This window comes from Leguminivora glycinivorella, chromosome 19 (assembly GCF_023078275.1).
Source record: "Leguminivora glycinivorella isolate SPB_JAAS2020 chromosome 19, LegGlyc_1.1, whole genome shotgun sequence".
Taxonomy (NCBI): Eukaryota; Metazoa; Arthropoda; class Insecta; order Lepidoptera; family Tortricidae; genus Leguminivora; species Leguminivora glycinivorella.
In genome coordinates this window covers 3,963,309-3,976,639 of record NC_062989.1, presented here as the reverse complement: position 1 = coordinate 3,976,639, position 13,331 = coordinate 3,963,309, and the positions used below count along the sequence as shown (strand labels likewise).

Below are 13,331 nucleotides of genomic sequence, written 5' to 3'. Positions count from 1 at the left end.
TTTTTGGTAATTTTTCTCGCAAAAATGCTCGAATCAATAGGTATTTTGAAAAAACTTGGGTAACATTATAGAAGACCGAAATAGCCGACAGCTGCAAACATTTTGATTTACTTAGGCACTTTCCACTTAACGACTTTGTCTTCCAGGAAGTCATTAAAATGTCGTTAGGTTGAAACCATGAGTATTAGGTAGGTAGTTAGTTCAATTTGGTGAACTATCTGGCCTAGTTGGTAGTGACACTGCTTATGAAACCCAATAGTCCTTGGTTCGAATCGGGTTTCTGGGTTTAATTTGTGCCGAACATTTTCCTGCGATCACGAACTTTTTCTTGGCAGTCCCAATTCCTACCTACCTCACAGGAACTATTGAACTAGCCTTACAACTGTTGAACTTACATCTGTCCTAGGCACCAAAAGACATTTTTGTAATCACTGGCCTTCACTTTAGTGACATTGACATTTGTCACTGACAATAGGCTAGTTTCCTACTAGTCAAATCAGCTTCTTTTTATGAACTGTCAAAACGATTTGCTAATATGGAATTACTATGAAATACGAGGAGTGACGTCACGGTCAGTTCATTTACTTTATTCTTCTTCTTATTATGTGGAAGTCCATATTCTGCTTTATTTCGTGCATAAAATATTTTATTTTAAGTATAGGAAACTAGCCTATTCTGTATCCATTTTTGAGATTGATAAGTACTTGCTACTCGTCATTATTTATTTGTTGAACAGGCCATGTATCACTGTCAGGCGACAATTGTCATTCTGTTGAAACAGGCCACATTGAGGGCAACATGTAAAAAAAATATCAGCCCTTTCGAGCGAGCAGCGTCTATAGTCATCTTTTTTTATTATGAATGGACTTACGCTTGACCACAGACTAGCCAAAGGCAAACGTGGCCTATGGTGGAGTGAGCTCGCCCAGAAGATGCCTGTTCACCCTTGATTTGAAGGCCATCAACTACACTTTAAACGTTGCTCGCTTGAAAATGATACTAGATCTATAAGATACATACCTGGAACCCTTCAGCTTCGGACAGCAAGAAGTAGAAGCAGCCGAACCAGTGTGCTAGGATCAGCAGGATATGGATGAGGTTGATGACCCGCCAGAAGTTGGGGTACACTGTCCGGGACTCAACGATGTAGTAGCAGCTTACGGCTCTGTATACCTGGAGATATATGTACACCCTGTTTTTATTGAATTCCGTTAATTTTAAGGCAGATTTTTAGATCAAATACAATAAATTTCTCTAAGAAATAAGTGTCTTAACATTTACGGTTATTGAGTTATTAAAAATATTAAGATAATTACTGAACACGTGTATGACAGCCTTTACCAATTCCTAATGTTATTTGTTTTGACATGTGCCGTCAATCACTTGACACTGACTTGAATGTAATTCTTAAGGGTCTCTCACATCTAATAAATTCATGTATTATGTATGAAAACGACTTTTTTTTTTGCGCATTTAACTAAAAGTAATATACAGGATGGGTCCTGATAATGAACCTTACGACGTGTCGAATTTAACGGAATACAAAAAAAACACGGTGTATAAGCTGTTTAAGATGGTTACTATACATCTGAAAGGCTAAAACGTGTACTAAAAACTCGTCCATGAAAACCCGAAATGTACCTAATTATAAGCCTAACCACAAAATTAAAAATTTTGAAAAAACCCCCGACCGCGACATAGTGGACCGATTTTCAAACATGGCTAAGAACACTCCCGACTAACTGAGCTGTCAAACAAAAAAAACTAAATCTAAATCGGTTCATCCGTTCGGGGGCTACGATGCCACAGACAGGCACACACACAGACAGACAGACAGACAGACAGACAGACAGACAGACACGTCAAACTTATAACACCCCGTCGTTTTTGCGTCTGGGGTTAAAAATGATATATAATGGAATCATACAAGTATCAGTTCAAAACCATTAAAATGCTTAGGCTCAATAGTATGCACGTTATCTTGCAGGATAATACCTAATTTAACAGATCGACCGTTGCGTATGTATCTAACGGCATAATTACTTGTGTGGCGTCGAAATGGGGTTCATTATTGGAAACAGATGTACTGTCTGTAGGTAGTGTATCCAATAGGTAGATTGTTATTTTTAGATAAGATGGAGCGCATCGCCAACAAACTGTTTTACAGTTTGGCGAAACTTTAATGATATGCTTGTGTACATTGTCTTTTTTGTGTAAAAAAAAAAAAAAAAAAGTTGTCATTGGGTATGGGAGCGGACAGCATCGCAAGACTATTCCTTCGCGTGGCAGATGGAAGATGCAGTCGTGACTTGGACAAGACAGCAGGCTCTACTCGTACCAAAAAGCACATTTAGGTGCCGCGTGAGGGATTTGCCTCGGGAAGATGCCTACTTTGTGTGGACGCGCCTCTTTGTATTATGGATGCCTCGCTGGTGGCAATAAGTCAGAGAAAATAAAGTCATTGGTATGATTTCTATTTCATTTTTTTTTTATATACCACGTCGGTGGCAAACAGGTATACGGCCCGCCTGATGGAAAGCGGTCACCGTAACCTATGGACGCCCGCAACTCAAGGGGTATCACGTGCGCGTTGCCGACCCATTAGAAACTTGTACACTCCTTTTTTGAAGAACCCCATACTGATGGCTTCGTTTTGATGTCATAAGCGCTTTTGAATTGGTCTATGAGTTACTTAATGTATCTACACAGTTTCTTTTAGATGCACATCCTTTCACACATTTAAAAGAGGTTATATATAGTAACCAAAACAACCGCAAGAAACATAATTATAACCTAAATATCACATTCATTCTATATTAATATCACGTATAACCGACGTAAGGTATGTTCACTAATGGCTACAACTATCGTTAGTTTTGCTCAACATGTGTATCTGGCAGAGCAACCAGGTCTGAATAATGGCCAACATTATGTTAGCTCGAGGCTGATTAAGATATATGTGCAAACATATGTAACATAATAATATATACGCTTTATTATTATCACTGTACTCTATTCTATTTGCCTTTGGGCAACCAAAGAAAATCAAGTATAGTTAGTCGTAGCAAAGACATATGTAACTCCGTAAACTCCGTATAGACGGATAAAGTCTAAGAAAAAACATACCTCAAAGCCCTAGAGAAAAAGGTACGGTAACCTAGATGGCGTTACACCTTTTGGGGAACGCTCGGCATCGGCTTTAACACATATCACGCTAACAATATGGACCAAATTGTCAAAACTGAGGTTCAAAAGTTTTAAGCGTATGTCGAGAGATGACATTCTATGCACTGTGATTACACATTTTACTTTGACAGTAACTCTCTATAATACTCGATCCTCTTTCGTTGTAGAGAATGATTGTCAAATCATTCATTTCAGTCGTTTGTGTGATGAGCACAGATATTTTTTCCTGAGTCATGGATGTTATCTATGTATATAAGTATATATGTACCTATCTAAGTAAGTATATCGTCGCCTAGCACACATTCTAAGCTCGTGTAGGTGAACGCGTACCATGCTTGTATGAGTGAGATATGACAGGTCGTCTGTTCGCATTTTTGACAGGCGGTAAATGTGAGGTAACTGAGAGGGGGTGCGCGGCACTTTCAGCGGGGAGCGGGAGTGGCCATACTGTACGATAGTACTCTTTGGTTTTGTACTGTGGTTTTGGGCTAAGTTGATCTGTGTAAGGTGTCCCCAATATTTATTTATTTCTTTATACTATTAGTAGGTATGTATTTGCTTTTCAGTAAAAAACACAGGCTGGGCAGGAGCTTGTTTTTATTATATGTCTATCAGATTCGTTCATCATAATTACCATACTTATTATCCATTATTTTAATAGTACATTACGATACAAGTGCGTAAAAAAGGAAGGTCGAAACGAGTGGCGATAAATTAAAACACGACCGAAGGAAGTGTTTTAAATCGACACGAGTTATGAATTTCCTTTTCGCACGTGTATCGTACGACGTTTTTCAGTCCAGATGAGCTCCGAAGTTTCGACCTGGCATATAATGAACCACTTCTCGAACTAGTGCGTAAAAAAGCGATCATCTGTACTGAAAAAAATATTTTTTTTTGATGTTCAAAGCAATAAAGTAAGACTTTAAAACCACTTGCAAGCTCAATAAAGAAAATTAAATGGCTGCCTTGGTGGAAGTAGTAAAGTTCGCTGGAACAATTTAAATGAATTACTAGTAATAGATACTTTCCATCAAAGGAAATGCATTAACATTCCTGCTTTTTATGATCTAACTGTTATAGGAAAGTAAAATTGTCAGGTATTCTTGAAACCGTTTTATACTTCAAGTTATTCAAGGTCGTAGTTTTTTATGTGGTACTAACTTTTGCCTGCGGCTTCGCTCGCGTTAGAAAGAAACAAAAAGTAGCCTATGTCACTCTCCGTCCCTTCAACTATCTTCACTTAAAAAAATCACGTCAATTCGTCGCTCCGTTTTGCTGTGAAAGACGTACAAACAAACAGACACACACACTTTCCCATTTATAATATTAGTATGGATAATTAAATAAGAGCTTTAACAATGATGAGAAATAGCGTGATAAGAGAAAAGTGTAGAGTGGGATGTTCACGTGGTGACAAAGATTGAGATGGGTATAAGGTGGATCGGGCATGTAGAGAGGATGGATGAGAGGAGATTAATGAAGAAAGTATATGAAAAAAACCGGCCAAGAGCGTGTCGGGCCACGCTCAGTGTAGGGTTCCGTAGTTTTCCGTATTTTTCTCAAAAACTACTGAACCTATCAAGTTCAAAATAATTTTCCTAGAAAGTTTTTATAAAGTTCTACTTTTGCGATTTTTTTCATATTTTTTAAACATATGGTTCAAAAGTTAGAGGGGGGGGGACGCACTTTTTTTTCCTTTAGGAGCGATTATTTCCGAAAATATTAATATTATCAAAAAACGATCTTAGTAAACCCTTATTCATTTTTAAATACCTATCCAACAATATATCACACGTTGGGGTTGAAATGAAAAAAAATATCAGCCCCCACTTTACATGTAGGGGGGTACCCTAATAAAACATCTTTTTCCATTTTTTATTTTTGCACTTTGTTGGCGTGATTGATATACATATTGGTACTAAATTTCAGCTTTCTAGTGCTTACGGTTACTGAGATTATCCGCGGACGGACGGACGGACGGACAGACAGACATGGCGAAACTATAAGGGTTCCTAGTTGACTACGGAACCCTAAAAAGAGTGGAAGGGTCAGTTGGAAGTGGAAGACCTAGGCGAACTTTTCTCGACCAAATATGGGAAATATTGCAAAAAGGCCAGGTCAGAAGTACTCGAAACCGACGAGTGTATATGAGAAACGTTATGAAAGTGTTTGAAGCGAAAGTGGTTTGTCAGGATCGTGGCAAATGGAAATCCGTGATCTCTGCCTACCCCTCTGGGAAAAAATGCGTGATTGTATGTATGTATGTATTATTATCTTAGTAATAATTCGGATATTGTATTTGGTTTATGTACAGTCAAGGAAATGAAATGTTAATTGGTATTACTTTGTCACATCAAATTACAGATAAACTCTACGTCTGGATAATTATCAGTTGCTTTTTTACTATGCAGATGTCGCCACTGTTGTAGATAGTCATATGGACTTATGGAATTACTACAAAGATTGCCGCAGTGCTTATATATCGTCACTACTTTTAAAAAATCTCGTATCTCACGCTGTTCCTCAAAGTTAAAACGCAGTAAGTCTATATGCATTCCATACATACTTACTACAATTTTCTTTTCATTGACAGACGAAGATACAAGTTTTTTTTAAAGTAGTGACGATATTATGTAGTACCATCGCTCCTATGAAGTGCTACGAAAATGTTTCCGCATTTACGTAGCAGTTGCAGTAGCTACGCAATACCTCGTAGCACATAGCGAATATCTACGTTGACTGCCGAATTCAAACAATGTTTTAAATGCACTGTCCTGGGCTTCGAAGAGGTGGTTTTTTTTTTTCAAAATAGAAATTCACTTTTGACAGTGACATTTACGATGCATATATTTTCTAAATCTAATATTTCATTTATAACCATTTGAAACAGATTCAAATTTAGTACAACTTTAAATCCAGAATTTTATTACTCCTATTTCTCATGTTTATTTACTCCCACAATGTTTACTCGCAAAGTAGCGATTATTTCCGAGTCGCAAAACATTGACATTGAAGACGTGACGTCAGTACAAACTGGAATCACTCCCGTTCATCCATGACTTTTTTCCACATGGATTTTTTCCATTGAAATCCTTCCGACATCCGATATCGGATCGGATAATGTGAAAACTAACTTAAAGACTGTGAGAGAGCGCCATTTTCGTTAATTTATTGCGACTTTTGTGCTTTAAACTTTTATAATTTTTATATAACAGAAAACAGGTCGGACTTATCGCGTAAAATTACATAATTATCAGTGTAAGTTGGAATGATCTGTCACTGCGATATGATATCTGTTATTTTTTCTCTAATAACGACATTTTTGACACTAGTTAACATATCCGATTCAAATCTAACATTTCAAGTATACTAAAATTCGAGCCGTAAGTTTATAAACTACATTCAAATGTCTCATGGTAGTTTTGCTACTTATACTTTTATTCCCACTCGAAGAAATGCGATTATTTCCGATCAGAATATCCAAGTACACATTGAAATTGTCATTGAAAGCATAACAAGCACAAATTGACGTCACTACCAACTGAAATCACTCGTTTGTCCAGCAGTTATTGAGGCGCCTTAAGGACTGTGAGACGGGACTAATCGCGAAATGCATTCAATAGTTATTAAATTTGTTTTACAAGGCGGCAGTAATATTTTAAGGGTTTTAATGCGTAAGAGAAGAAAGTAAACTCCGAGTCAACGACACAACTGATTTATTTAGGGCGTACCCTCGAAATATTAATTATATAACTACCCCACATTTTATACATATACAACACCTCCCCCTGTTACAAAAAAAAAAATATATTATGTATATTTTTATTTATGATAACCACAGTGGCAGTAGTCTCACATAAAAGTGTTACAATACCTATGTTAAAGATTATTCAAAGTTATGTTATTTAACAACGTTATAAACCTATAATAATATGACACTAATCTTTACAGCTAAATAACAATGTAAAGTTATAGTATGTACTGTTTGTAGGTAGTTTATTGTTACCTGTTTACATTTTTTTTTTTCCAGAGAAATTTAACAGTCGGCGCTCTAAATAGTCTAAATTAACTGTAGGTACTAGAATATAATATTAGGTATTACTTATCTATTAAGTAGCATAAATTAAACTACACGTTATAACAATTCACAACTGTCCTTAAAACTCTAAACTCTGGTGTTAGATAATAACGCGCTTTGTGTTTTATGACATTAGGTCTCAACTTAAGTAATCGAAAAAAAAAATATTAGTGGGAACTATGGTAACTTATATATAACTTGTTATCAACACTTAGCTCACTTAGTTACCTAATTTTGCTAAAGAAATGCCCGTTACCCATATAAGTAGTTATCACTATATAGACGCCTACAAAAGAAATATTATGTATTAGGTATATTTAAAAAAAGTAAAGAAATTCGGTGTCTAACCCCCACGATTTTTATTTGCCTACCGATTCTGAAATATATTTATACTTTATATTTGCCTTTGGCTGTATTTACGCAACTACGCATAGGTCGTTTTTTTACGGTGTTACCTTCAGACATAGATGGATTAGTGGATATCGGCTCGACCGTGGGGTTAATCATTTCTCCTGTCTGGCGCTTCTCTGACGCGCTTACCGGAGGCTCCTCTAGCGGGTCCTGGTACTCATCAGATTCCACGCTGACCTCAGCGTCCGTAGGACTGGACTTATCTTTTGAAGTCGATGATAACGTAATGTCCTCGTCTGACTTTGGTTCGAATGTTGACAGCGAATAACGATTTTTGGCCGATTGAATCGGCAACAGCTGATCGATGTGTCGTTTCCACTCGTGTCCGTCGGGGAGACGTACTCTATAAGTGAGCGGATCTTGACGCTCTGTGACGACTGCCTCGGCCCACTTACCAGACTGCCGGCGGTAGTCGCGTGCCAGCACCGCGTCCCCGGGCTGCACGTGCCGCTCGGCGCCCGGCCGATGCTGGCCAGCCCGCTCCTGCGCCAGATTTACTCGGTCGTCTCGTTCCAACGAGGGCAGGATTACATCCAGTCGTCCACGCAGCCGTCTGCCGATCAAGGCTTCTGCCGGGGTCACACCCGTTGTGCAATGCTGTGTGTTGCGGTACTGAAATAAAAACCTGCACATAGCTACCTCAATATCTGCCCCTTCGTGTAACGCTTTTTTCATCGCCCGCTTGGCGGCTTTGACGGCGTTTTCAGCGGCACCGTTTCCTGCAGCTCGGTAAGGGCTCGTTATTGTGTGTGTGATGAAATTCTTTTTTAAATATTCGGCAAACTCTGCCGAGGCGAACGGCGGCCCGCCATCACTTACAACTTGACTAGGAAGGCCAAATCGAGCGAACTGCTTTCTTAACTTGAGTATAGTCGCTGCGGCATTGGTACTAGCCATTTTTTGGACTTCCACCCATTTGCTATGGGCATCGACTGTCACCAAGTAATGTTTACCTTGAAACTCGGCGAAGTCGATGTGTAGCCGCTGCCATGGCCGCGCCGGGAAGCTCCAGGGGTGCAGCGTGGCGCGCGGCGGCGCGTCGCGCTGCTGGCGGCATGCACCACAAGCGCGGCACAGCGCCTCGATCTCGGCGTCCAATTGCGGCCAATATACGTACCCGCGTGCTAAATTTTTCATTTTTACCACGCCCAGGTGACCTTCATGCAACTCCATTAACACCTGTTGCCTTAATCCATCCGGTATGACCACCCGATGGTTGTATAAAATGCAACCCCTCTCTAATGTTAAATGGTCCTTCCTATGAAAATAAGGTTTCTCCTGCTCAGCTGTTACGCTTGCCGGCCAACCATTTCTGATATAATGGCATATATTATTTAAAACTGCGTCAGATTGCGTCCGTGACGCCACATCTCTCGCGCTGATAGGAAACGAATCCTCAACATAATTAATGTATGATATTGCATCTACAGCCTTATCCTTATTACGCCGACAGGGCAGCGGTAACCTTGAAAGCGCATCTGCGTTACTATTATCATTGGACTTAACGAATTCAATCGCAAAATCGTAAGCTGCCAGCCTTGTCGCGTATCTCTGTAACCTACTAGCGGCCGTTTGAGGTAAACCTTGTTTTGAGCCAAATATGAACGTCAAAGGTTTGTGGTCCGTTTTTATAATGAAATGACGGCCATATAGGTACTGATGGTGTTTAATAACACCCGCGATTATTGCCAACGCCTCTTTATCTAATTGACTATACGCGCGCTCGGCCGCGGTCAGCGTGCGAGACGCGAAACATATGGGCCTCTCCGAACCGTCCGGGAAGCGGTGGGACAGTACGCTGCCGAGGCCGTAGGAGCTACTGTCCACGGCTAAAACTAACGGCAGCTCGGGGTCATAATGCACTAGCACGCCTCTGCCAGCCACAACATTTTTAACGTGTAAAAATGCTTTATTGCAATCTGTCGACCAAACCCAAGACACATCCTTACGTAGCAACCGGTGTAACGGATAAAGCGTTGAGCTAAGATTAGGTATAAACTTAGCGTAATAATTAATTAGCCCTAAGAATGATCGTAACTGCGTAATATCGTTCGGCGCAGGCGCCTCGACAATGGCTTTAATCTTCTCCGGGTCGGGGTGTAAGCCATGTTTATCTATAATAAACCCAACGTAAACAATGCTATCTTGCAAAAAAGAACATTTGTCTAATTTAATTCTGAGACCTACGTCGCGTAACCTCTCAAACAGCGCCGTCAGGTTGGCAATATGCTCGTCCCTGTCGCGCCCGGTGACCGCGATGTCGTCGAGGAACACTGCGACCCCCGCAGCCCCCTCAGCGTCTCCTCCATAAACTTCTGAAACTTTTCAGGAATACAACTCAAACCGAACGGAGTACGTCTATATACGAAAGTACCTATATGGGTAGTAATGGCAGTGAACGGTTGGGATTCCTCATCCAACAATAACTGTTGATACGCATTTGTAAGGTCAATCTTACTATATTGCTCGCCCCCACTCAAAGCGGCGAATAACTCCTCAATTCGTGGCAGCGGGTACGGATCTTGTACTAACTTTGGATTAACGGTCACTTTATAGTCTCCACAAATACGAATTTCGCCCGATTTTTTAATTACTGGTACAATCGGTGTGCCAAAATCTGAATGCTCGACTTTATAAATCGTACCCTCGGCCACGAGTCGCTCGAGTTCCCGCTCCACCGGCTTACGCAACGCTAGGGGCAATGACCTCGCCTTAATAAACACTGGATCAGTATTTGATAATTTAAGTGAAATTTTTTTGTAGTACAAGTACCTAACCCTGGTGTGAATACGGTCGGAAACCTTTGCCGCAAATCATCCACTAAATTTATTTCCGATACATGCATAATTAAATCGTAAATTTCAACTATACTTATCTGTAAAAGTCTTAACCACGAACGGCCAAATATAGGGGGTCCCCCATTTTGAATTACCCAAAGCTTCAGGTTTTCCGACACATGTTCACCCAAAACACCTTTTACAATAATGTACCCAACAGGCTTTATTGGGGTATTATTATAAGAATGAAAACACAAATCACTAACCTGCAATGGTTCGTTTTTAAAATACTGTTCATAAAAATCAGTATTAATAGCAGCAATCTTACTACCTGTATCCAGTTCAAAGGTCAACTTCACTCCATTCACCAACATCGGAACTAAATACGGCTTGTCACCTTTTCCACTGACTCTAAGGTTATAAAAATCGCACTCCGACTCATCTTCGCTGTCTAAATAATGATGTCCACCTCCCGGCGCCTTCCCGCTCGAGGTTCGAGGACCCGTTTTGCACATCGTCTTGAGATGGCCCTTCTGGCCACAACTGTCGCATGAGTAGTTTCTAAAACGACACCCGTCCGCCCGGGGCGGTCGCCCGCACCGCCAGCATGCGCGGCCAGGTACCGCGGCGCGCTGCGCTACCGCCGCTACCGCCGCCGCCGCCACCGCTGACGCCGCCGCCGCCGCCGCCGCCGCGCGCGCGCGCGCGCCTCGCGCCTCCACGCGGTGCACCGCCTCGGCGGCGCCGTGCCCCGCGGTGGCCGCGCTAGCCCCGCCGCCCGAGCCGCTCGCTTGCGCGTGCCGCTCCGCCGCCTCGAGCGCCAACGCCAACTCCACCGCTCGTTTGTACGTCAACGTCGCCTCTGCGAATAAGCGGGACCTCATGTCCTCGTCCGATAACCCGGATACGAATTGATCCCTAAGGTTTTCTTCTAGACCGCTGCCGAAGTTACAAGTGCTGGCTAGATGTTTTAGGGCCTGCAAGTAATCTCCGACTGGCTCGCCCGCCTTTTGTCTTCGCTGACGAAATACGTGTCGCTCCGCGATTTCGGAGCGCTTTGGTTCGAGATGGTCGCCGACTATTTTCACTAACTCGGTAAAAGTTTTCGTTTCAGGGTCATCCGGCGCACACAAATCGCACATTAAACTATATGTAGCCTCCCCAACTAAAGTCACTAGAGTGGCCACTTGTAATTCAGTTTTAATCTCGTTTAAAGTCATGAATTGCTTGACACGCCTAATGTACGCCAACCACTTTTTACTCGCCAAGTCAAACGGTTCAATTTTGCCGATCGGCATATTTACTAATCACTGCACACGTTTTAAACACTATTTTACGCAAAATAATCCTTTGTTCTCGTCGCCAGTAATATTTTAAGGGTTTTAATGCGTAAGAGAAGAAAGTAAACTCCGAGTCAACGACACAACTGATTTATTTAGGGCGTACCCTCGAAATATTAATTATATAACTACCCCACATTTTATACATATACAACAGCGGCAAAGTTGTTTAACCGCATGTGGCAACATTGATACCCGAGCAAGCGAAAGATTCTAATATTGAAATCTGTCACTGTCAAAAGTGATTTTTCCCATAACCACAACGACACGTTTCTGCTAGGTATTTCAATAATACTAAATTTCAAATCCGTAAGATTATAAACTATATCCTGATTTATTTGCTCCTAATACTTTTACCCTCACAATGTGTATGTAATTGTGTACTCGGAGAAGATTATTTCCGAGTTGAATTTCCATTTGTAGCTGTAGGATTGATATTGAAAACATGACAAGCACAAATTGACGTCAGCACCAACTGAAATCGGTCTCGTTTATCCAGCAGTCATTGAGGCGCCTTAAGGACTGCGAGACGGGCCCATTCGAGGAATGGTACCGATTTATACGCACCATTATAGCGATTCACGGCGCTTTAAATCCCTTCTTATTGGCCACATTTGCTAGATCCGAGTGAGAAATTGGATTTGGGTTTAATTAAAAATAGCATGGAATCTTTTAATGTCTTTAAAGCAGATTTTTTAGTATTAATAAAATTCTGATTCTGATTCTTCCCGTGGGTGTCGTAGAAGGCGACTGTGGGATGTGGGTTAAATTGTGGCGTAGGCGAGAGGCTGGCAACCTGTCACAGTTTCGTTTTCTTTCCACCCCTTATTTGCCAAGAGTGGCACTGAAACTTGAGTAGTTTCATGTGCTCTGCCTGTCCCTTCATGGGATACTGGCGTGATTGTATATATGTATGTATGTATATATTACAAGCAATTTTTTTAAGTTTATCAATGATTGAAATTACAAAACGGGAGCCAGATAATATACTAACGATTATTTATTAAAATTACTGCGTCGGATTGAGTCGCAAAGACGCGTTTAGGATACCCAAAATTATGGCATGTGTTTCCTGTTTTGATTGAAGCCTTCAACATTAAAGGAACCCTAACCTATTGATCCTAAAGGGAACTTTTGGGGTTGTTTAATATAATTATTGGGTAAACCTTGATTATTCGGTGATATGCAGTTCACGTAGTTTGAAATCAATCATCATTATTCACTATTACTCATAAACTGTAACGTACTAAATGGTTACTATATGGTCTATATAGTAAAATATACTTACTAAATGGTATTTTATTTGATAAAAGCGAATTTTTGTTCAAAAGGGTTGCCATTATTTTTTTAACACGATTTAAATTTGCCTATCATGGTAAAATGAAAAAAAAATGAAATATTTATTTTTCAAGTAGGCATATTACAATACGCATATGAACGTCAATTAAAGCTACGCCGGCTCTAACCCTACGCCTCAGCTTCGAGAAGATTTCAGTCCCCACTCAGTTTTGGGGGGGTTGGATCTGTACTAAGATT

At 40.7% G+C, this 13,331-nt stretch overlaps 1 protein-coding gene across 1 annotated transcript in view; it reads right to left on the bottom strand.

Annotated features, from left to right (window-relative positions):
- Nucleotides 1-13,331, bottom strand: part of LOC125236550 — a 106,633-nt gene that overhangs the window by 37,298 nt on the left and 56,004 nt on the right. The window contains exon 6 of the mRNA XM_048143391.1: nucleotides 1,021-1,173. Coding sequence (XP_047999348.1) covers nucleotides 1,021-1,173 — 153 coding nt within the window. The remainder of the gene's footprint in view (nucleotides 1-1,020; nucleotides 1,174-13,331) is intronic.